At 44.7% G+C, this 26,003-nt stretch overlaps 1 protein-coding gene across 2 annotated transcripts in view; it reads right to left on the bottom strand.

The window, feature by feature from the left end:
• The window catches only part of SLC5A11 (solute carrier family 5 member 11), a 57,555-nt gene that overhangs the window by 28,643 nt on the left and 2,909 nt on the right, over positions 1–26,003 (bottom strand). For both annotated transcript variants that reach the window (XM_042239969.1, XM_027961475.2), the window contains 4 exons: positions 18,808–18,966; positions 16,089–16,160; positions 9,366–9,470; positions 7,639–7,698 (listed from right to left, as the gene is read on the bottom strand). In XM_042239969.1, coding sequence (XP_042095903.1) covers positions 7,639–7,698; positions 9,366–9,470; positions 16,089–16,160; positions 18,808–18,942 — 372 coding nt within the window. In that variant the 5' untranslated portion in view covers positions 18,943–18,966. The remainder of the gene's footprint in view (positions 1–7,638; positions 7,699–9,365; positions 9,471–16,088; positions 16,161–18,807; positions 18,967–26,003) is intronic.

Here is a 26,003-nt window from a genome sequence, read left to right as displayed (position 1 = left end):
TGATTCCGTGTCTTTGGCTCCATATCCAATGCATAAAATCATCTCAAGAATCTCCATTTGTCCTTGCTCTAAACTTTGGGGAAATTGCCCTAAACTGTTAACCAGGTTACCAGGAACACAGACTCCTAAAAGCAAAACATGCACATTCTTGAGACAGCAGAGAGACCAGGGCAGCACTGAGTGAGCGGCTCGCCCACGGTCCAGATGGGTGGTCCCAGGCTGGGTGTCCTTGCCATATGGGGCACCCCAGGGGCTGGGTCATGCTGATGAGAACCATTATTTGGGTGATACTTTCCTTGGAGGATGGCTTGTTGTTTCCCAATCCCCTCACTGTACCCCCCAGACTTGGGTTCAGAGGATACTGTGTCTGAACAAAATAACCTCAAATGAAAAACTTTCCTTCCATGAGATCCTAGATCTCAGATGGAGAAGGACAGAGTGCTGATGATATTCACAGAAATGTTTGCAGCCCCTCTTCCAGGCTGCTGCTGCTTGGATGTTTCCTAGTCCAACCCAGGGAGGAGACTAATGGGTACCCAAACACGAGCTGACAGACGGCCAGCCATCCATCCCAAGGTCAGATGTGAAGGCAGAAGCTCGGAGGGGATACTGGGAGAAAGCAGATGGCCAGACTTGATTTAAGAATGATAAACTGAGATGTCCCTGGTGCTCAGGTGGCTACGCAGTGGACCTGGGTTCGATCCCTGGTCTGGGAAATCCCCGGTCCCACACGCCACAGTTAAGGGTTTGCACGCTGCAACTAAAGATCCTGCCTGCCACAACGAAGACCCAATGCAGCCAAATTAATAAATTAAAAAAAAAAAACAGAACGACAAATTGTTAATAGCAGAACCTGGATATTCAAGACTATAAGGGTGTACAGTATAAAATTACTTCAACATTAATGTATGTTTGAAAATCTTTTCATAATAAAATACTGGCCAAAAAATTGAACTCTAGAAATAAATATGTATGCGCTTAGTCACTCAGTTGTGTCCGACTCTTTGTGACCCCATCGACTGCACCCCGCCAGGCTCCTCTGTCCATGGGGATTCTCCAGACAAGAACACTCGAGTGGGTTGCCATGCCCTCCTCCAAGGGATCGTCCCAACCCAAACCCAGGTCTCCCGCATTGCAGGCAGATTCTCTACCAACTGAGCCACCAGAGAAGCCCATAGAAGTAAATAAATGAACACCTTAAAATTTTAAAAACTTGAAAAGTATCTCTTCCCTCCCCCATCCCTGAAAGGGCATTTAGGGATTCTGACCCCGGTGAATTATCTCAACCTTCTGATTTGTTGCAAGGCAAACGGGTTTTTCCTGAAACACATGGCACTAAAGTCTGACACTATCAGGGAATAACACACAGAGGGATTCAATCAAACCGTACTGAATGGACACACTCTTGCTGACAGTTTATTGTTGTTCATTAGTTGCTAAGTGGTGTCCGACTCTTTTGCGACCCCATGGACTGTAGCCCACCAGACTCCTCTGTTCATGGGATTTCCCAAGCAAGAATACTGGAGTGGGTTGCCATCTCCTTCTCCAGGGGATCTTCCTACCTCAGGGATCAAACCGACATCTCCTGCTTGGCAGGCAGATTCTTACTACTGAGCCACCTGGGAAGCCCTCTGGTGATGGTGTCAGAGCTAATTAGAGAGAGAGCATGAAAGCTTCGGCCCATTCAGATAAGTGGACCAAGGATGCTCAAGCGGCATCACTCTCTGGTCTATGATGACAACCATCAGCCGGTCTCGCTGGAGAGTGACATTCCTATCCTTGGCTGACAGCCTTTATTATCAATTGACCTCCATTTCGATCTACAGAGAGCTGCACAGCCTGCTACATGCGGGAAGTTTCTAATGAGCTAAGAGAGGAAGGAGGCATGAAAGTCATCAGAAAGCGAGTGGCACTGGTATCTAGAAATCAAACTCTGGGGAGAAATGTGGCTCTAGCTGACAGATGGGAGGCAGAGCCCAGGCTGTTTATCGTAAAGTGGCTGAGAAGGCAATTTGCCAGGAAACAAGGTTGAGAGACAGAGATGTGAATGACTGTTGACACAGGAACCACCCTACGAGTGTTGCTGGGTGAACGTTAACAGGAAATAAACTCAGCCAGTGACAGCTGCCCTGAGAGAGGACCTCCTGTGCTCCATGCTCAGGTGGCTCCTCATCTCCTGAGGATGGAGGGTGGCGAGGGGACGTCAGCATCTGTCTTACTCTCCCTTGAATCAGATCTAGACTGCCACACTCTGTCCTCATGGGAAACCCCTCCCTCTTCCTCGGAAAGCCATGCCATCAGCCACAGCAACCTCCGCTCACCCCAATACTCCCCAGAACCCTGTTCAGCAGCCAATGAGAATTTCAGCTCCTTTGTGGTCTTGCCCTCTTTCTAGGCTTCCCTCCAGTCTGGAAGCAGTTTCAAGGACAGTGCAGAGAACCTACATGGGACACCTTGTACAGTGTCTTAGCTCCAACAACAGACAGGCATTTCCACCTCAACAACTCATTTCTCTGGCCAGCATCCAAACCTCATCACCTCCAGGACTCCATTCACCTCCAATCCCCAAAGTTTTCATCAATGCCACCATCTCATTTGCTCAGCCTGATGACCCTGGCTTTGACACTTGACTGAGATTTTTAGTCCATAAATGGTGCCTCTTCTTTTGAATGTCCGCTCATCCTGCCTTTTGACTCCTTCTGAAATCATGGACCCTGCTACTGAGTAGCTTCAACAAATATTTTTCAAGTATCCACTATGTATCAGACACTGTTTATTTACTTTTGGCTGCCCTGGGTCTTTGCTGCTGCGTGCGCAGGAGATCCAGGTTCGATCCCTAGATTGGGAAGATCCCCTGGAAAAGGAAATGGCAACCCCACTCCAGTATCCTTGCCTGGAAAATCTCATGGACAGAGGAGCCTGGTGGGCTGCAGTTCATGGGATCGCAGAGTCGGGCACGACTCAGCGAATAATACTAACACTAATTGTCATCTAGTGGATTAGAGATAGGGGATACTGAAAAAACATCCTAAAATACACAGACCACCCCTCACACATGCGTATACACACACACAGCAAAGAATTATCCCAGTCCAGGGACTTCCTCGGTGTTCCATTAGCCAAGACTCTGCGTTCTCAATGCAGGGGGCCTGGGTTCAGTCTCTGGTCAGGGAACTAGATCCCATGTGTGGCAACTAAGACCAACACAGTCAAATGAATAGATATTTTAAAAAAGAGAATTAGCTTGCCCCAAATGTCACCACTGCCAATGTTGAGAACATATAGTGGGAGAGACACAGTCTAATGGGAGAGGCGTATTAATTTGATAATCACACAAGAAATACAAAGCAGCCACGATGGCAAATGAAGGAGACTTAACCTAACCAGAAAGGCTAGCCCTCCAGACAGGGCCTCCTGGAGGAAGAGCTGCTTCAAGTAGGAACTGGACAGATGATAGGAGCTGACCGAACCACAGAGGAGAAGGACAACTTTACAAAAGAGGGGAAAGTTTTGCATGAGGCTGGTGATGCAGAGAGCCTGATGAGGATGAGGAACTGTTAAATACTGTCTGGAATACAGTTCTCATACAGCTCAATAAATCCCTCTTCAAAGAACGAATAAATGAATGAGCTGACAGGAGTATACTGTGGCTGGAGAGCAGGGTGGATCTCTAAAGAGTAGGAGTCATTTTCTGTATTCAAAAGTAAAATTGGTCTGTAATTTTCTTGATGGATAAAATTAGCGTTATCCTAGTCTCAAAACATGGTATACAAAAGTCAATCCTAGGTGGGTAATTGACTTAAAAATGAAAAGTTCTAGATGGTAATATAGGAGAATATCTTTCTGACCTTTGAATAGGAAAATATTTTTAAAATAAGATATAAAAGGCAGTAATTAAGGGAAAATGGTAAATGGAACAACATTAAAATTAAGATCTGTTAAAGAGAACCCTCTTACACTATTGATGACAATGTAAATTGGTACACTCACTATGCAAAACAGCACGGAGTTTCCTTGAGTAAGTGAAAGTTGCTCAGTTGTGTCCGATTCTTTGTGACCCCATGGAATCGAGGTCCATGGGATTCTCCAGTCCAGAATACTGGAGTGGGTAGCCTTTCCCTTCTCCAGGGGATCTTCCCAACCCACGGATTGAACTCAGGTCTCCTGCATTGCAGGCAGATTCTTTACCAGCTGAGCCACAAAGGAAGTGGAGTTTCCTTAGAAAACTAAACATAGAGTTATTGTATAATCCAGCAACCCCACTCCTGGGCATGTATGTCAGAAAAAATTAAAATTCAAAAAGACACATGCAACCCATGTTCACAGCAGTATTATTTAAAACAGTCAAGACATGGAAGCAAGCTAGACGTCCATCGACAAACAAATGGATAAAGAAGATGTGATATATGTATGCAATGGAATATCACACAGTCATAAAAAAGAATGAAATAATACCATTTGTGGCAACATGTATGCACCTAGAGATGAGCATACTCAGTGAAGTCAGGGAGAGAACAAATATTGTAGGACATATTCGATATCTAAAATACGACATAAACGAACTTATGTACAAAACAGAAATAGACTTGACAGAGAACAGGCTTGTGGCTGCAAAGAGGGTGAGGAGCGGGGGAGGGAATTTGGGTTAGCAGATGCAAACTCATCTGTAGGATGGATAAACAACAAGGTCCCCCTGCGTAGCACAGGGAACTACATTCAACATCCTATGATAAACCGTAATGGAAAGGAATATGAAAACGAATATATATATATGTGTGTGTGTATAACTGCATCAATTTGTTGTACAGCAGAGATGAACACAATGTTGTAAATCAACCATACTTGAATAAAATAGCTTTTAAAAAGATCTGTTTATCCAAAAATGCCATTAAGAGTTAAAAGGCAAACCACAGAGTAGGGGGCAAAGATACTTGCAATACAGGTAATCAGCTTGTTTCCAGAATGTGCAAAGAACTTCTATCAATAAGAAGAAACTGTAGAACATAAGAGAAAAGCTGGCAAAAGTCCTAGACATGTTACTTTCCCAAAGAGGACATCTGAACGGCCAGAAAATATATAAACAGATTTGTCAATGGAAAGCACAGGGAGAAAACTACACAGTCACCAAATTGGCAAGAATTTTAAAGCTGGAAAATACCAAGTATTGGCAAGGACGTAGAGCAATGGCGCAAAGGGAATTTGCACGCCCTGCTGCTGGGGGTATAAACTGATAGAGCTACTCTGGGAGGAAATTTGGCAATGTCTAACCAAACTTGATAAACACATCCAATGACCCAGAAATCCCACCTATAGTTAGATTTTTCCCCATAAACATGATGTTTATGTTTCATCAGGGCACTTGTATAAAAACGTCACCAGGACTTCCCTGGTGGCCCAGTGGTTAAGAATCCACCTGCCATCACAGGGGACATGGGTTCGTGGTCTGGGAAGACCCCACATGCCGGGAGGCAGCTAAGTCTATGCACCCCAATTACTAAGCCTGCACTCTAAAGCCTGTGGCCTGCAACAAGAGAAGACACTGCAATGAGAAGCCCATGCACTGTAGCGAAGAACAAGCCCCACTCAGCGCAACTAGAGAAAGCCCACGTGCAGCAACGCAGACCCAGCACAACCAAAAATAAATAAGTGATCTGTAAAAACGTTATCAGCAAAACCGCCCGTCACAGGCTGACACTGTGCTGTGCTGAGCTTAGTCTCTCTGTCATGTCTCACTCTGCGACCCCATGTACGGCTTAGCCCCCCAGGCTCCTCTGTCCATGGAGATTCTCCAGGCAAGACTACTGGAGTGGGTTGCCACGTTCTCCTCTAGGCTAACATTAGGAACAACCTAAATGCTTGTGAACAAAAGGAGAGACAAATACATTGGAATATAATCATACTCCGGGATATTACATAGCAATGGAAATTAACCAGGTACACGCAAGGAAAGAATGTTACCCATGACTCCAAGTACTATATTTCATTCCAAAAAAGGAAAATTAAACCATATTTTTTAGGTGTGCACAATTAAAACGGTAAAGAAAAGTAAGGGAGTGAGTTCAGTGAAATTCACAAAGAAAGGAAGACACTGATATCTGGTAAAGGCACGTGAGGGAGGGTATTACACTTTGTGACTCGATCTGGGAATTCGTTTTACAGTAATTTGTTAAGCACCACATTTGTGCCTTATCACTTTTCTGTGTTTATTTTATTGCCCAATAGAAATGGATTGGGTAGCTTTTTATTGCTCCTCAGCACTGTGGCATTTATTATCTAACATCAGCTTCATCTCCCCTTTGAATAAAATGTTGACCAAAGAACATCTGGAGCCACAGGAATTTTTTATTGAGCAATAAAGCCTGGAGATCCTTCCACAGCAGCACGACTCTGTCAATTTCAGCCCTTTTCACGGCATGACATTCACAGTACAGATACCCAGCCCCCCAATCAGTGATACTGTGGTAGTCCCCAGGTTTCTCTATTACAAACCACAGCAATCATTTCAGTTCTTCATGCCTCTTCTTAACCTTTGACCACACAAGTGCCTTCCTCACTCTCAGCAAATGACACCATCTTCTACTTCACAGAGAAAATAGAAACCATCAGCTAAAAATATCTGGCCACCCTACCTTTAAACCGACCTATATCTCCACCATCCTCTACTCCTTCCTATTCAAGATGCTCAAGAAAGACCCACTGATCTAGAGATCTTCACGTCTAGTCAGTGTTATTCTGCCTTAGAGATTTTGTCCATGTAGGGGCTGGGCAGACCCAGGCTCCCCATCGACCAAAAGCCATGCTTTTACACTCAGTATTATCTCCAAGCAAGATAATTTCTTTATTCCTACCTCACTGCCTTTGCATAAGATTGCACTACTTCCAGTACAGAGTGATTTTTAAACGATTTTTCTGATCATTAAGTAGTTCTTTCTACTTTGTATATATTTTTAGTTTGCATAATAAAAGTTAAAATCAGTTATTACTTGATGAATAACACTGGTACTGTGTGATCTTGGTCTGCCTAGTAGAATATCTAAAACAGGATTATAGTCGAGAGGGTATGTGTGACAGAAAGCTGTCAATAACAGCAGAAGTGATTTTTTTTTAACTACCTCGGTCAAAAAGTCTAAAGCACTACTATTTTGTAATAAAAATTTTGACATATCACATCAGCCAGAAATAACTCAATTATTATAGTTTTAGGTGGAAAGGAAGAAAAAAATTACTGAATCATGTGTGTGTGTGTGTCTTTGTTGAAAGCAGTAATCTGTTATGGCTTAAACATTCAGAAAAGACTGTGATTTTGTGTTTTGACATTCAAAAAACATTTTTTTTAGCCCACATTTCTTCCAGCCTCTGAATACCCCGTATGTATCTTTGATGTCATTACTCAAAATGTCCCATCATTACTCAAAATATCCCATCATTACTAGGTGGGAACTGCTAAGGACAGTGTTCCTAATTGTCCTAATTAATACACGAGTCACCCCTCACCAATGCTGCAACCTCTTGGGGACTGTGTAACGGATGTCCACTGGCAGGTCAGAGGGATGCTGCTGGGAGGGAAGGGATGAAAGCAGGGCTGACACTCCCTAAGGATCTTCCTATTCCATAGCACCTGGACCCCCTCAGACTCACCTGACCAGTGATGTAGATTGGAAGGAAGATCCAGGACAGCATCAGCACGAAAAATAAGCCCTGCCCAAGAAAACAGAATCAGGACTCAGCTCCTGCCCACGTTGTGGTGACGACTTGGATTTCCTGATGTGTGGATGGAACCTGGTCTGGTCTGCCTCTGGTTCCATCTCTTACTTACTGAGTAACTCACCCTCCCTGGGCCATCACACCCCCATATTTAAACAGAACATGGGAATGAAGTGGGGCAGTGGCTCCCAGGGCTATGTCTCCTAAACCTTGCATATTCCACTTTGTCCCCTTGTGTTCCCTCCCCTCCTTGGGCAGGAGTTAAAACAAGACTGTGAGGTCAGGCAGGCCATACTGATGAATAGCTGGTGATGCTGGGAGAGTTTACACAGGTCTCTGGGACTCATTTTTCTCACCTGTGCAATGACAGTAACAGCGCTGCCACTGGGTTGTTGCAAGGGAATCAATAAGACGATGCTTACCGAGCACTTATTATATTCCAGACATTCCTGGGCAAGCTTTACAAGCATGAAGTCATTTAATCCTCACAATGACCCGATATGGAAGGTACCATTATTTTCTCTGTTTTATACATGAGGCTCAGAGAGGTCAAGTAATTTGCCTAAAGTCACACAGCTTGTAAGTTTTAGAGCCCAGATTTGAATCTTGACAGTTTGGTTCTAATCCGTAATTGAATCCCATAATATGATGATGTATGTAGGGTACTTAAGTCAATGGTACAGGGTAAGCAATTAAAAAAATGAGTTGTTATGAAGATGAAGATCACTATTAATAAGTGCATCCTCTCCCAATCAGTAAAAATTGTATCCTGAATGAGCCTGCTACACAGAGAGTGTGTCTTATCTCCTGAGTATCTGCAGGCTGGCAAAAAGATCAAGAACCCTGGAACCACATAAGTTTTGTGATGGGCAATTGATATCAAGGCTATGGTTTTTCCAGTGGTCATGTAGGGATGTGAGAGTTGGACTGTGAAGAAAGCTGAGCACTGAAGAACTGATGCTTTTGAACTGTGGTGTTGGAGAAGACTCCTGAGAGTCCCTTGGACTGCCAGGAGATCCAACCAGTCCATTCTAAAGGAGATCAGTCCTGAGTGTTCTTTGAAAGGAATGATGCTAAAGCTGAAACTCCAGTACTTTGGCCACCTCATGTGAAGTGTTGACTCATTGGAAAAGACTCTGATGCTGGGAGGGATTGGGGGCAGGAAGAAAAGGGGACAACAGAGGATGAGATGGCTGGATGGCATCACCGACTCGATGGACGTGAGTTTGAGTGAACTCTGGGAGATGGTGATGGACAGGGAGGCCTGGCGTGCTGTGATTCATGGGGTCGCAAAGAGTCGGACATGACTGAGCAACCGAACTGAGACTGAACTGAATTGATATCTAATACACAGAAATACCTCCACCCCCAACTCCCACAGAACCTTGTATCTTCTGCATCTGCACAGAAGAGGCTCGTGCCTTCTTCACACACATATTTGCCTTGCGGACTCGCATCAAGCAAACACAGAGAAGCCTGAAATATGACCTGCAGATCAAATTGACTTCTGCTAACCAGGGGTGCCCTTGCTGATTCCTGCTTGTTCCTTCATAAAGCACCACTCTATATTTAGAAGAGCAGAGCGTGCAAAAACCTGCCCCCCACCCAGGATCCACCTGTTTGGTAATCTTGAACTGACATTGCCCTGGAAACATACTTACATTAAGCTCGTAAGCAGTTACAGAAATACCCGCAGCAGCACCTGATCCTGCCAGGCCAACGAAATGTCCACTTCCAACGTTGCTGGCAAACAAGGATGCGCCCACCTGTGGGGAAATGGACAGGTCAGATCTTGCAGCCAAGGTCTGGGGTGGCTTCTTCCCACTCCCCTTCTTCCCATATTCCAAAGGAACCAAGACAAAAGGAGAAAGTGGGGCCATCGCTACTTTATCTAGAAATTTTTTTCAAATTAGAAAAATCCTCTTCTCCAAGACTCTTTTACTTCCACCTTTAGGAAACTGACATAACAAATATGCATATCTAGGACGCCTAAAATGTAAATTGTGCCCCCCACTAGGGTTGTGCAGTGCACAACTTGAACAACTGTATGCAGCATCCCCAGGGGTTAGGGAGGATAACAGGTGTTGTAGAAAGTGCTCCAGGATGAGAATCAGGAAGCCTGTGTTGTTCCTCAGCTCGACTTCTCACTTAGCAAAGTAGAGAGCCCTTCTAGTAGAACTCTAAGTGAGCAGAACAGTTCTTGAGGACCCCAGTTCCTGGACTTCATTGATTACATAAGACAGACCTGGGTACCTGGCCCCAGTTGGGCCAATTACATTCTCTCTCCTGGGAATCTGGACCTGGGAAATCATCTTCGCTGGTCCCTTAGACTGGGGGGCATGTAACCCAGGGCAGTGTGTGTGTAGCAAGGGGATGGGGTGTGGGGTGAATAGCACATTCATGTCTGCCACTCTGAGAGGAGAATGAAGAAGACTTGCAGAAAAAGGCAGCTCAAGGGAGGACAGAACCAGATAGAGACAAAGACAGAGACAGATGATGGGGGGAGAAAGAGGGAGGGGACTGTTTGTGAGGGAACTGTGGTACCTCCCATTGACTTTCTAGTTCCTGGTTTTCATCTGACTCTATGCATTGATCTGTAACTATCACACTCTCTTGAGTGTTATAGCTTGGTAGTATTTTGAGGTAGAGAAGTCCTAAGTCCTCCAACTTTTTTCTTCCTTTTCAAGTTTGTTTCAGCTTCTGGGTCCCTGGTGTTTCCATCTGAATTTTAGGATTGCCTTACCAATTTCTGCAAAAAAAGGGGATGTGTGATGCAGATGGAATTATGACAGGGATTGTGTTGAATCTGTAGTTCAGTTTAGGGACTGTTGCGATTTGTCTTAAATAGATACTACTTAACGTGCCATTGTAATTCCGTTATTAGCTCAGGCAGCTGCAATGTCAAATTGACGGTTTTTTAACTAACACCGCTGCATAAAAAGCTGCTCATGCTGGGTGGTCATTGATTCAGATCAAATAAAGACAAGTTGTACAAAGGGCGCTTTCTAGAGTAAAACACTGGCAATAATGTGAGAATGGGGCTTTGAATGAGATCCAATCCTGTTCTAACCTACTGGTCTTCAAGACTACTGCAGAGCTGAAGAGAAGGGGATGGGAATAGAGCCAGGTGAAACACGGCAAAGCTTCCTGTTCTTATTGCGATTCAGTGGTTTTTCTTGAATTAAAGCTCCCTGGGGGCTTCTCTCATGAAGAACCTGCCTGCCATTGCAGGAAACATGAGAGACACGGGTTTGATCCCTGGGTCAGGAAGACCCTAACCCTAACCTTAACCCCTGGAGAAGGAAATGACAACCACTCCAGTATTCTTGCCTGGAGAATCCCATGGACAAAGGAGCCTGGCGGGCTATAGTCCTTAGGGTCACACAGGTCAGACATGACTCAAGTGACCTAACACCCACACACGGGGGCTTCCCTGGTGGTACAGTAGATTCGAATCTGTCTGCCAGTGCAGGGGACACAGGTTTGATCCTGGGCCTGAGAAGGTTCCACATGTCAGGGAGCAACAAACCCCGTGTGCGGCAACTACTGAAGCCCACGTGCCCTAGAGGCTGTGCTCTGCGAAAAGAGAAGCCACCACAATGAGAAGCCTGCACACTGCAATGAAGAGGAACCTCTGCTCACCGCAACTAGGAAAGCCCGTGCGCAGCAAAGACCCAGCGCAATCCCAAAACGAATAAAGTAAATAAATAATTCAATCATTTTGATTTTATTATTTTTTTTCTTTTTATAAGCTTAAAAAAAATTTTTATCACTTGACTGCTTTATTTATTTATTTATTTTACTTTGCAATATTGTATTGGTTCTGCTGCACATCAACATGAATCCGCCACGGGCATATGCATGTTCCCCATCCTGAACCCCCCTCCCACCTCCCTCCCCATACCATCCCTCCGGGTCATCCCAGTGCACCAGCCCCAAGCATCCTGTATCGAACCTGGACTGGCGATTTGTTTCTTATATGATATTATACACGTTTCAATAATTTAAAAAAAAAAAAAAAGCTTTCTGGAGGAAATTTCAAAGATCTTTACTCTGCCATTCCCAATGACACCACCCTGCCTGTTCCTCTGAAATGTGACTTTTCCCCTCTTCCCATAAGCAACCTGCACTGGCTGATGGCTTGTTTTGACCAATATGATGTGGTGAAAGTGACACTGTGTGACTTCCAGGTCAAGCTCAACAGGCCGGCAACTTTCATTTTCGCCCTTTCGAGTCAAATGCCTTGTAAAAACCTTGGGCTGGGTCACTAAATGATGAAGGGCATGTAGAGAGGGAAGCCCCAGCCTTCTAGCCATCCCCACCAGAGCCACATCTGCGGAGGGGGCTGTTTTGACGTCTAGCCCATCCAGCCAACAGCTAAATGCAGCCAAAGAGCGAAAGTGCTAAAGAGCAGGGGAGGAACCACCCACTCGCACCATGCAATCATTAGAGTAATACACTGAGATTTCCCTAGTGGTACAGTGAGTGACGGTCTGCCTGCCAATGCTGGAGAAATGGGTTCGATCCCTGGTCTGAGAAGAATCCACATGCTGTGGAACTGAGCAACGAAAGCCTGTGCACCCCAACTCCTGAGTCCTCACCCTAGAGCCCACAAGCTGCAACTACGGAGCCTGTGTGCCTAGAGCTTGTGCTCCAAAGCAAGAGAAGCCACTGCAATGAGAAGCTTGGGCACTGCAACAAAGAGAAGCCCCCACTCACTGCAACTAGAGAACGCCCAAGTGGAGCAGTGAAGATGCAGCATAAGAAATTAATCTTTCACAAAGATATGATATACTGTGTCTACTGTATATATATAAAACTGAGTCACTTTGCTGTACAGCAGAAATTAACGTTGTAAGTCAGCTATACTTCAGTTTTTAAACAATAAATTTTAAAAAGAAATAATACACTGTAGTGATTGTGAGCCACTAACTTTGTGGGTGGCTTCTTAGGCAGCAATACCTAACGGATGCGCTTGTTCCAAAGCCCTTTCTCTTAACCACACCTCCTTTCCATTGACATCTTTCTCCTGAGTGAAGAAAACAAAGAAAGTTCCACAACTGCTCTTTCCTTCTCGACCTGGAGAAGGGTCATCCAAGCATATGAGCAAAGAAATGGATATAAGTATGCAAAAGCAGGCATACTTAGGTGAGCTGCTATATTCCAACTGAATTTTTTTTTTTGAGCCCAGCATCACTCACGATAAAGATCATTTGACCAGCATTTCTTAAAGTTCAATCATTGCGGGATTTCCCTGGTGGTCCAGTGGTTAAGACTTCACCTTCCAATGCATGGGGTGTGGGGAGCTAAGATCCCACATACCTCGTGGCCAAAAACCCAAAACATAAAAAGAAGCAATATTGCAACAAATTCAGTAAAAACTGTAAAGAAAAAATTCAGTCACTGAGTAAGTACTTCTTTTGTAGCCATCTCCATGTCCACTACACCTGCACTGGTATTCACTCTATATTTTAACCTTATACTGACTTCTTTAACTTACATATATGATTATATATTTTATTATTTAACCAATTATTACATATTAATATAATACAGGCATATATATGTATTTACAACTTTACGTGGAAAACCAGTATCGCTTGCTTTATATAGAAAAGAACCATACAAATAAAATGAAAATGAAAAAAAAAGTTATTAAATTTGATCTAGGTTCTCCAGACTACCAAATTTACTTACCCTGAAGCTTGCATTCTCTTTGTTAAACACAGATAAGTCAGTGCTAAAAGACCGGTAAAGCCATCTTAGTAGCGAACTGTGACCTTCTTTTATGTAACCAAGAGGACTAACTGAGAATAGGAAAGGCAATATTCCCACAATGTAATGTGATGTTATTCAATGTTGTGTCTGTGCACAACTGAAAAATGATGGTGCACCTGTTGTTCACATTTTAGGAAACGCTGCACTAGATTACAGGCTCCTTGAGGGTGAAGACAAGCTCATTGATGTCTCCTCTGTTTGGTGCAGCCCTGGACAGGGAACTGTTCTAATGAATTCACTGAATATACAATGCAGAGCTCATTTTTAGTATCTTTTGAGAACAGTGTGGTCATTGTCTTCAGACACTGTTATAGACCAGAGGCTCAGATACCTGTTAATCTCTCTGTATCTTACATCTTTTGGACTCCCTGCAAATGGGAAATGTCTTCTCTTTTTATTTGGGAAATTTAACACTTATAATAGAAGATCATGAATAAAATGATCACTGCTGATTCCTTACTCAGGACCCATGAAGCAGAGGCCTGTGTGCATATATGTGTGTGCATATGTGTACACATGCGTGCAAGTATGTGTGCATGTATGTATTTCCACAAACTGTGGAAAATTCTTCAAGAGATGGGAATACCAAACCACCCGACCTGCCTCCTGAGAAACCTGTATGCAGGTCAAGAAGCAACAGTTAGAACCGGACATAGAACAACAGACTGGTTCCAAATTGTGAAAGGAGTACCTCAAGGCTCTATATTGTCACCCTGTTTATTTAACTTATATGCAGAGTCCATCATGCAAAATGCTGGGCAGGATGAAACACAAGCTAGAATCAAGATTGCCAGGAGAAACATCAATAACCTCAGATATGCAGATGACACCACCCTTATGGCAGAAAGTGAAGAGGAACTAAAGAACCTTTTGACAAAGGTGAAAGAAGAGAGTGAAAAAGGTGGCTTAAACTTCAGCATTTAAAAAACTAAGATCATGGCATCCAATCCCATCACTTCAAACAGATGGAGAAACAATGGAAACAGTAACAGAGATTATTTTCTTGGGCTCCAAAATCACTGCAGATGGTGACTGCAGCCATGAAATTAAAAGATGCTTGCTCCTTGGAAGAAAAGTTATGATGAACGTAGACAGTGCATTAAAAAGGAAAGACATTACTTTGCCAGCAAAGGTCCATCCAGTTAAAGCTATGGTTTTTCCAGTAGTCATGTATGGATGTGAGAGTTGGACCATAAAGACTGAGTACGAAGAATTGACACTTTTGAACTGTGGTGTTGGAGAAAACTCTCGAGAGTCCCTTGGACTGCAAAAGACCAAACCAGTCAATCCTAAAGGAAACGAATCCTGAATATTCATTGGAAAGAGTGATGCTGAAGCTGAAGCTCCAATACTTTGGCCACCTGATGCAAAGAGCCAGCTCATTAGAAAAGACCCTGATGCTGGAAAAGATTGAAGGCAGGAGGAGAAGGGGACAGAGAATGAGATGGGTGGATGGCATCACTGACTCAACACACATGAGTTTGAGCGGGTTCCAGGAGATGGTGAAGGACAGGGAAGCCAGGCCTGCTGCAGTCTGTGGGCTCACAAAGAGCAGGACATGACTGAACGACTGAACAACAACAATGTATTTAGCAATGCCTTTAGCTCCCCTTGAATAGAGAATACTAATTGGGCTGTTGTATTTGTTATTTGGCTTCTCAACATTCTTTCCACCTTGTCTCAGTAATGGTCTCCAGCTGTCCTTCAGGGTCTAGCCCTTCTTATTTCTCATCACATATGCCTCAGAGCAGGCTCCATGCCCTCCAGATAAGGCTGTGAGTATGTGACCCAGGCTTGAGTTACTTAACACAGCTAACTACCTTGGTCACAGTGACTAACACAGAGATGGGCTTGGGACACATATTTTCCAGGGATCCTGCCATGGAGGCAGGTGCTTTCCCCATGCTAGGCTGGAGACGGAGAGGATGGAAAGTCTGGAGCAGTGGCCGTGAAGTTGAGCTTGTTGACATGAAGTTGAGCTTGTTTGTGAATGGCACCCTTCCAGAAGAAGAGAAGCTGATAGAGATAGATAGGTGATAGACAAATAATGGGTAGATGGATAAATGTGTGTGCTTCATCGCTCAGCCCTGTGTCTGACTCTTCCCGACCTTATGGACTATAGCCCACCAGGCTCCTCTGTCTATGGGATTTTCCCAGGCAAGAATCCTGGAGTGGGTTGCCATTTCCTCCTCCAGGGGATCTTCCCAACCCAGGGATCGAACCCACATCTTCTGTGTCTCCTGCATTGCAGGCGGATTCTTTATCCTCTGAGCCACCAGGGAAGCCCAGATAGACAGGCAGATAGATGGAGAGACAGAGATTGATAGAAAGACAGATAGATGGGACAAACAGAGGGAGAAACCAGGTCCCAGTGATCACTTGAGCCCCTATACCCTGCCATACCTGAAACCAGACCAACTCTAGGTTTTTCCCTTGCGTGAGCTGATGGATTCTTTCTGTTCAGACAATTTTGAGTTGGAGCTAAGTCTTCTCTAGTTTAGACTGTGACTTCCAGACAACACGGCACTAGAGAGTCCCGAGAAAGCAAAGGCTAGACAGAGTATCGGGACTTGAAGTGTCTTTTAATTGAACCAAAGACTACTTACTGGCCACCACTGCATGTTGCCTCCAGCTAGAAAGTAACCTTTCACGGTGTCTCTTGTGGTCTTCACCGTGGACTGAAACAGAGAAGAGCAGTGGGTAAAGGAAACGTTAGCAATCAGAGGCACCCCCGATGGTCTAGTCCCAGAGTATAACCTGGGAGTCCAGCAGGCCAGATCCAGACATCAAATATATTTGGGGGTTTGTTTGGTTTGGGTTTTTGTTTGTTTGTTTTTGTAAGAGTCCCTGAGCAATACTTCCTATGGCCATTATTTGCATGAACTATCTTACTTCACTATTTTTTGTACCATGCAGCTTGTGGGATTTAAGCTCCCCAATGAGGGATGGAACCTGGGCCCTCGGCAGTGAAAGCATGGAGTGCTAACCATTGGATCACCAGGAAATTCCCTTAACTGTAATTTTTTTTTATTTTTAAGTGAGGGACTTCCCTAGTGTTTCAGAGGCTAAGACTCTTTTCTTCCACTTCCCTAGTTAGGGAACTAAGATTCCACATGCACTGTGGTGAGGCCCCAAAATAAAAATTTTAAATTAAAAAAAAAAAAAAAAGCCTCTCAGGTCCTTCAAAAAAAAGTATAGGTGATGTATGATATTATGTAAGTTATAGGTGATTTACAATTTTTAAAGGTTGTACTCCATTTATAGTTATAAAATACTGGCTATATCCTCTGTATGGTGCAATATATTCTTGCAGCTTATTTTATGCCTAATAGTTTGTACCTCTTAATGCCCTACTCCTGTATTTCTCCTCCCCTCTCCCCACTGATAACCGCTAGTTTCTTCTCTATATCTGTGATTCTACTTTTTTGTTCTTTTTGGTTTTTTTCTTAAGATTGTTTTCTGATGCGGATCATTTTTAAAATTCTTTATTGAATTTGTTTCAATATTGCTTCTGTTTTATGTGGGGTTTTTTTTTTGTTTGGTTGGTTTTTTGACCATGAGGCACGTGGAATTTTAGCTCCCTGACCAAGGATGGAACCCACATCCAGCCAGGGAAGTCCTTTTACTTCTTTTTAGCTTGTACTTTTTAGATCAGATACGTTTTGTTTGGCCCATGGTTTGTCTTTTAATAGCTACTTATCTCTTTGTTTCTGGCTGTGTGCAGTTTTGGTTGTGGCACCCAGGTTTCTCTCTGGTTGTGGCACGTGGGCTGAGTAGTTGCGGTGCACGGCCGTAGTCCCCCCACAGCAGGTGGATCTTAGTTCCCCTACCAGCGATAGAACCTGTGTTCCCTGCATTTGAAGGCAAATTCTTAACTGCTGGTCCACGTGGAAGTCCCTGTTTGATGTCTGGTTTTTAAGATTTTCATCTGAATCCCTTAGAGGAGACAAACTCTTCAGGTCAACACCCCCCTACAACTCCCTGCCTCACACATAACCTACTAGGTGCCCCTAGACATCTGAGTTTTAGACCATGGTTTGTCTGTGACAGCCCACAGTGGATGTCATTTATTGAGTATCAGTACTATGTACCAGGGGGCTGCCCTAGTGACTCAGATGGTAAAGAATCTGCCTGCAATGCAGGAAACCCAGGTTCTATCCCCTGCATCGGGAAGATCCTGGGAAGAAGTGGCAACCCACTCCAGTGTTCTTGCCTGGAGAATTCCATGGACAAAGGAGCCTGGAGGCTACAGTCCAGGGGATTGCAAAGAGTCGGACACGACTGAGTGACTTTCATTCAGTCACTCACAATGTGCCAGGCTCTGCAGTAAGCATTTTGAAGCATCATCTCATTTTAATCCTCACCAACTCCTGTGAGAGCTTCCCTGGTGTCTCAGATGGTAAAGAATCTGCCTGCAATGCAGGAGATCCAGGTTCCATCCCTGGGTTGGGAAGATCCCTTGGAGGAGGGAATGGCAACCCACTCCAGTATTCTTGCCTGAAGAATTCCATGGACAGAGGAGCCTAGCAGTCTATAGTCCATTGGGTCACAAAGAGTTGGACTGAGCAACTTTCACTTTCAGTTTCTATGAGGTTGATGTTATCAAGCCAATCTGATTCGTGAACAAACCAAGGCTCAGAAGTAGTCCCTTATCAAGTGCCATATTTCTACAGAGAGGAAGACTGAGAACTCAAACCCAGGTCAGCCTGACTTCAGAGCTCTTTAGGAGTGAGCTTCTTGGCCCTAAAGGTACTTTAACAGAGACATTTAAACCAGTAAGTGGTAAGTTGTAACTTCTCCCAGCTCTGGGTGCAGATATTGGTAAGAGGAGTCTTACTGGACGGGAGATGACATGAAATGATATCTTTTCATCCCTGCAAAAGATCTTACTATAGCAAACAGACACTTTAGCTCATTCCTGCTGAATCCTGACACAGGAAGTATTTTCCAAGAGTAAAGAACTCCTTGTGCTAAAAGGGATCATCTAAATCCGGGGCTCCCCAAACCAGTACTACATCAGAGTCTCCTGATTCTCTTGTGAAAATACTGGTTCCCAGCAACTCTAACCCTTATTCTAACTCTGCCTGTACTCCCTAATCCTGATCCCAATCCTGTCTGACTTGAAAACCTTTGAGTCTTAGGACTTCCCTGGAGGTCCAGCAGTTAAGACTCCACACTTTCACTGCACGGGGCATGGATGTGATCCCTGGTTGGGGACCTAAGAACACACAAGCCATGCAGTGCAGCCAAAGATAAAGATAAAAAAGAATCAAGTTCTACTTACTGTAAGGCCTTGAGCCAGTCTCTCCCTCTGACTTGACTTACCCATAGTCCAACAGCCAGGACGAAGAGGAAATACAGAATCAGCACTGCGATGTCACCTGCTTCCAGTGTCCTCCGGGGAAACGCCTCCAGGGGATCTGACTGTGTGAGTGGAGGGCTGCTGGTGCTGCTCTCCATGGTCCTGAACGAACTCTTGCAACGCTGTGGAAGTGCAAATGTGTGTCACATGCCAGGACCCGGTGCCACTCTTCCCGCCCTCCCTGTAACTGCCTCCTTGGGCAACCAAGCAGGAAGACACATGTGGAAAGATGTGTGATGGAGACAGACCTCAGGAGCGCAAATCCATCCGTTCTCTCTCTCATTCACCCAATATTTACAAGGAAGTCACATCCAATCTACAGTTAATGTTCACCAGCCCCACCGCTCACTTGGCAAAATACAAAGAAAAATAAACAGCTTAAGTAATACAGATGTCTCACCACCCTCTTCCACGTATCCAGGAGTGAGAGAAAAACAGGACACCCGAGTCAGTCTGTTTCCCTGGTACCTCGCAGCCGGGTGAGAGTCAAGCCAGCAATTTTGTCTAAGGCTCAGCCAGTCAATACTATCTTGTGTCACTGCTGGATATGCCCATAAAATGTGTATGTTTATTTATTTTTAAATTTGTGCTTATTTTTTATTTTGGCTGCACTGGGTCTTCATTGTTGCGAGTGAGCTTTCTCTCCTCGCAATGCATGGTTTTTTCACTGTGGTCGCTTCTCTTGTCGCAAAGCACCAGCTCTAGAGTGTGCAGGCTTCAGTATTTGTGGCTCGCAGGCTCTAGAGCACAGGCTTGGTAGTTGTGACCCACAGACTTAGTTGCCCCGTGGCATGTGGAATCTTCCAGGACCAGGAATGGAACCTGCGTCCATGCATTGGAAGGTGGATTTTCAGCCACTGGACCAGCAGGGAAGTTGAAATGTGTTTATTTAATAAACATTTATATAGCACCTGCTACATGACGGGCATCATCCTAAGTGTTTCTAACCTTGCAAAGTAGGCAGCCCAATAATGGGGTAACTCAACTCATAGATAATAACACAATATGATGTTTCATACATGTGGGTGTGTATAATGACAGGCATATTAAGGATTCAAGCCTAAGAGTCATCCAGTTGGCTTCACCCCTTACTGGCCCCGAGAGCTTGGACAATTTCCTAACTTCTCCAGTTCTTTGCATTCCCATCTGAAAATGGGACAGTAAGAGGTTACATTTCACAGATCGTCGTGATCTAGCACCTGTGAAGTGTGGAGAACAATGCCACACACAATTGTGCTCAGTAAATTATAGCTGCTATTATTACTATTACTAATTTTCTACAGTAGGCAGTGAGGCAAAGACCACCTAATTTTACACGGAGGAAAACAGATGATAGTATATGAGCTGGGTTTTGAAGAATGCATAGGTGGTCCTACACGCCATGAGCAGGGATGCAGGTACATTCCAGGCTAAGGCAACAGTATCCACAGACATTAAGATGTGAATAAGCATGTCATGCTTAAGGAACCATCAGATTCTTTCCTGAGGATTAAGATTGGGAGCAGGGAAGTGGGTAGTGAGGCTCATTACTTATGAAGGCATTAAACCAGCTCTTTTATGTCATTCAAAGGATTCTGTAAGGTCAGTAGTTTTCTTTCTACAGAAAGCAGATATCATCATCTTCAGATATTATCCCCTGTTTCTATAACAAATATTTTATAATACTCTTTTTACTGAATACTGAAATGAAACTCATAGATAATGTTACCTACCTACACACATTTTTAAAAATCAATATAAAGCTGTATTATAAAAGAGAAATAAAATAACAGCAATTTATGGTTAAAATGATGGAAAATTCAACATATTACTGCTCCATCTGATGCAAAGGGGGAGTCAGATCCTTTTACCTATTACACTGAGTAAGCTTTGAATTTAAGAGGAATAAGAGAACTGGAATCCATTTGATTTCAGAAGCACAGAATAAAGTGTGACTCTACAGAGGAAAACCAGATTTAACCATGTTTAAATCTGAAAAAAAAATGCTTTGTGATTTTAAATGTTATAAAGAAATCCAAACAACTCCCATGATATACCATGTTTTTAACTTAAGGTAGAGCCCTCTGAGAAATATCAGAGACAGCCCCGATAAAATAAAAAGCCGATACATTTTTAAAACCATTTTAAAAAAAGTTAAGTACAGTTCATTTACAATGTTGTTAGTTTCAGGTATATAGCAAAGTAATAAATATTTTCAGATCCTTTTCAGATTATAGGTTATTATAAGATACAGAATATAGTTGTCTGTGATTTTCATGTAAAAGAAAGCCCAGAACACTGTTTTGTGCAAACTGCAGATAAGTCTGCGTGCTGTGCTGTGCTTAATCACTTAGTCGTGTCTGACTCTTTTCGACCCTACAGACTATAGCCCACCAGGCTCCTCTGTCCACAGAATTCTCCAGGCATGAATACTGCAGTGGGTCGCCATGCCCTCCTCCAGGGGATCTTCCTAACCCAGGGATTGAACCCAAGTCTCCTATATTGTGGGGATATTCTTTACCATCTGAGCCACCAAGGAAGCCCAAGAATACTGGAGTGGGTAACCTATCCCTTTTCCAAGGGATCTTCCGGACCCAGGAATCGAACCGGGGTCTCCTGCATTGCAGGCGGATTCTTTACCAACTGAGCCACCAGGGAAGCCGCAGAACTGAGAGAACCTGGAGATTAACTGAGAGAGGGGAAGAACTGGGAGCCATTTCCTGCTTCTAACCAGAAACACCCAAAGGTGGAGTAGCCTGGTCACCTGGGTGACACATTCCTGGTTCTTAAAGCAAGGATTTTCATTTGCAACACTACTGGCATTTTGGATCTCATAATCCCTTGTCATGGGGGAGCTGCCTGGTGCATTGCAGATGTTTAGCAACATACCTGGGAGCCACCCACTCGAGGCCAGCAGCACCTCTCCACAGCTGTGGCAGCCACAAATGTCCCCTGTGTTGAAAAGCACTGCCTTAGAACCCAGGAGGAGACTAGAGACATTCAGTTAGAGAAGATGCCTCAGGGGGGCGCTCAATAACCTTTAACATCCTTTCCCACAGCAAGTGCAGTATTGAACTTCTCTCCCTGGGCCTGGGCCTTGCTCTTCTGTTGAGAGGATGCTCACAGCTTCTCAGACCTGTGAGAATATCCAAACAACCACTGATCCATAACACTGATCCAAAATGGACAAACAAGAGAATGAGGGAAGGAAGGAAGATGGACCAGCCAGTATCAGGCAAACCCAACTCACTGCGGCAGGAGTATGCCGCAGAAGCCCAAACTCCATCCCAGGTCCTCCCTCAGCCCTCCCTGCCTCAGTCAAGCTTAGGTTCTACGATCATTGTCATCAGTCCAATGGGATGGTTAATAACCTAACTGAACCAGAAAACTTGCAAGGAGAAAGTGAGAAGGGAAGACTGTGTCGGAGAGCTCCCAAGGGTGGAACCAGAGATTCATAAAGGAGGCTCTAACCTGGAGGCAGATTTGGAGGCTTGAAAACAAGGGGGCTAGATGGTCCTTAAGGTCTGACTCGAGGGTGAAGCCCTTCTTGGATAAGCAGTGTTCTTACCGCCACTCCACAGACAAGGAAGTGGTGTCGCATGACTGAGAGCCCAAGGCGGGGCTCAGTTCCAGATCTGATTGCAGAACTGTGTGTTTTATTTTTATTTTTCAATTTTTTTTTGACTATGCAGTTTGTGGGATTTTAGTTTGAACCCTCATCCTCAGCAGTGAAAGCATGGAGTCCTAACCACTGGACTACCAGGGAATTCCCTGACCATCCTTTTTAAAAAATTATTATGATTAAAATATAGCTGATTTACAATATTGTGTTAGTTTCTGGTGTGCAGCAAAGTGATATATATCCTTTTTCAGATTCTTTTCCATTATAGGTCACTCCAAGATATTGAAGATAGTTCAATACAGTAGGCCCTGGTGGTTTGTCCGTTTTATATATAGTAGTATATCTGCTAATCTTAAACTCTTAATTCATCTCTCCTCTTTTCCCTCTGGTAATCATACGTGTGTTTTCTATGTCTGTGTCTGTTTCTGTTTCATATGTAGATTAATTTGTTCATTTTTTTTTTAGATTCCACCTGCAGGTGTTCTTTGATTTACTTCCGTTGGTATGGTCATTCCTAGGTGCCCCCGTGTTGCTGCAAATGGTATTATTCCATTCTTTTTTATGGCTGAGTAGTATTCCACAGTGTATATATACACCACATCTTCTTTGTCCACTCTGTTGATAGACACTTCTGCGTCTTGGCTACTGTAAACAGAGCTGCTATGAATACTGCATGCCTCCTTCTGAATTCGAGTTTTCTCTGAATACACGCCCACGAGTGGGATCGCTGGCTCATATGTTAACTCTAGCTTTTTGAGGAACCGCCATACTGTTCTCCATAGTGGTTACACCAATTTATATTCCCAGCAACCGCATAGGAGGGTGCAGAGCCTGCATTTTCAAACACTTCAACTACTTTCAAGTACCCTGCTGCTTCCAAAACTACAGACTTGAGGAAGATGAGGACTAAGAGTGGAGAAAGCAGCTTAAGGTGGAAATTTATATTGAACTGGGGAGTGGGCCGGCTTGTCCTAGAACTCCGCAGGTCTGAAAGGGAGGAAGGGGAGGAAGGAAGCAGGGGCATTAGACAGAATGGTGAGCCAGCCCTCCCCCGTCCACAGCCCGGCTCCCAGCTGCCCCTTCCAGGCCTCTGCCTGCCAGGCACGGAGAGGGGCAGGAGCAGATAAACAAGCCATTCATCACCGGCTCTGGGCAGGCTGGCACTGACTCCAGGCTCTTCTCGAGTCCCAGGGAGGTGGGGCCCTGCCGATGGCCAGGATGTACGGCTTTCTTCAGGATGGGAATAGGAGCTGCAACATGGACCAGAGAGGCTGCAGAACCCAAGTGCTGGAGCCTTGGCCACATGTCCCAGGGGAGCCCTCCACATGCCCTCGTACAGCAAAGCCACTGTACAGCAAAGCCATCACTGTAACAGGGATCATCTCTAAAGCTAGTTATTGAAGTTATGGGCCTGGAACTCAGTTTGCATTGGTCCTCTTACTCATCCTGGTCAGCCCGGTGAGGCAAACACACTTGTTGCTATTGTTCAGTCTGAGTTGTGTCTGACTCCTTGTGACCCCCTGGACTGTAGCCCACCAGGCTCCTCTGTCCATGGGATTTCCCAGTCAAGAACACTGGAGTGAGTTGCCATTTCCTTCTCCAGGGGATCTTCCCAACCCAGGGATTGAACCCAAGTCTCTTGCACTGGCAAGCAGATTCTTTACCACTGGGCCACCCAGGTTATACTTTCATTTTACAGGTGGGAAATGGAGCCACCGTGAAGTAAGAGTGAGCTGGGTTCAGGTCACGGCTGTGCCAATGGCCTCTGGGTCATAGGAAGTGCAGAGGTGGGATTCGAACTCGGGTCCTGAATTGAAGCTCATTGTAACCCTATACTGACTTGTCTCTTTTTTCCTCTCTGCCCTTCTCTCCTTCTTTCCATCCTCCCCTCCATCTACTTGTATCTTTGCCACAAACATTTATTAGTCACCAGCTGTGTGCCAGGCTCTGTGCTAGGCCCTGGGGGACACAGTGGTGATGACAGTGAACCTGGCCCCCGTCCCCAGTCCCCGACCTCGCGAGATCTCACCCAGCCCCCGACCTCGCGAGATCTCACCCAGCCTGTTGCAGTCCCTTGCATGCCCAGAGCTACCCTCTGCACTGCCCCAGAGGGCTTCACCTTCAAGAACGGAACCACACTGTGGGAGGCCAGGGTTAACAGGAGTCTATGCAAATCAGGCATTCTAACAACGGCCCTGTTTGCAAGAACACCCTGCCCTTACAGCTGCCAACTGGCCCAAGAACAGAGGAAATTCAGCAAGCAGAGATGGCTGCTCAATGCTTTCCTTCTGGCCGCTTACATAACTTGCCAAAGCAGATGTGGAAATTTTCCGAGCCCCAATGCTAGGCAAAGATGGGCAAGCATCCCCACAGCAGGGTGGGGGCTCTGACTGTCTTCACTGCATCTGGGTTTCTTAGGCTGGCTCCTCTGTGTGCATCTACTGGTGGGGATACGTTATTTTTCCCCCCACATTATTCTTTACGATGTGTGTGCATCTGAAACATTTCATAACAAAAGAAAAAGAGACAAACGAAACAAGATTTACAACATAAAACCATACATGTATGTTAAATATGGATACATGCTGATGGGAAAAATAGTACCAACTATTTTGCCAGGATGCAGGCCTATTTGCTGAAGAATAACAAACACGTTACAGGGACAGAGAATGAGAGAGACGGAGAAAGAAACCAGGGAAGAATTCTGCATTGGCTAAAGATGACAATAAGTGTCTAGTTACAAATTTTAATTATTGGAGCTTTTAAAAACTCCCTGGGAAATAGATGCACTTCAATCACCTGTAAAGATGTTAGAACTGCATTGCCCGGTTCAAATCCCAGCTCTACTTCTCACTAGCTCTGTGATCTTGAGCAAATAACTTCTCTGAGGCTCAGTTTTCACATCTATAAAATGGGGATATTAATCAGGCCTATGTCACAGTTTTGCTAAAAGCATTAATCAAGTTCATTATAGAATGTGATCAGACCTACTAGGTCTGACCTCATCCTCTTTTTTTCATTAAGCATTTATTTATTTATATTTACTTTTTGGCTACTCTGAGCAGCATGCAGGATCCTAGTTCCCCGACCAGGGATCAAACCCAAGCCCCCTGCAGTGGAAGCACAGAGTCTTAACCTCTGGACAACCAGGGAAGTCCCAACACATTCTTCTCGCAAAACCATTAAAAGAAAGAAAAAGAAAAAAAAAAAGAGCATGGAGTCTGTGGTCATGCAGATCCTGGCCTCTACATGTATGAATCTCATTTTAAGCACATAGCGCCCCTAAGAGGTCAGGTCTCTGGTTAACCCCATAGAAAGCCCAGGCTGGGGCCCCAAGGTCACGCCACTGGTAAATGACTGAACTGGGACTTCCAACCGGGGCTTGATCTGCAGGTTCTCAACTACCGCTCAGCATGTGGACCCTTAGCAGGGAAAACTGCAGAGGTTACCACATGGGCCCACACAGGCTGCACCTCTCGGGGCCGGCAACCCCTCACACCCTTTTCTTCCATTCCCCTGTGAAGGTAACTGCCCCTTCTTCAGCCACTAGCCTGCCCT

Source organism: Ovis aries, chromosome 24 (assembly GCF_016772045.2).
Source record: "Ovis aries strain OAR_USU_Benz2616 breed Rambouillet chromosome 24, ARS-UI_Ramb_v3.0, whole genome shotgun sequence".
Taxonomy (NCBI): Eukaryota; Metazoa; Chordata; class Mammalia; order Artiodactyla; family Bovidae; genus Ovis; species Ovis aries.
Note: the sequence above shows the minus strand (reverse complement) of the source record. Positions and strands in the feature narration are given on the sequence as shown.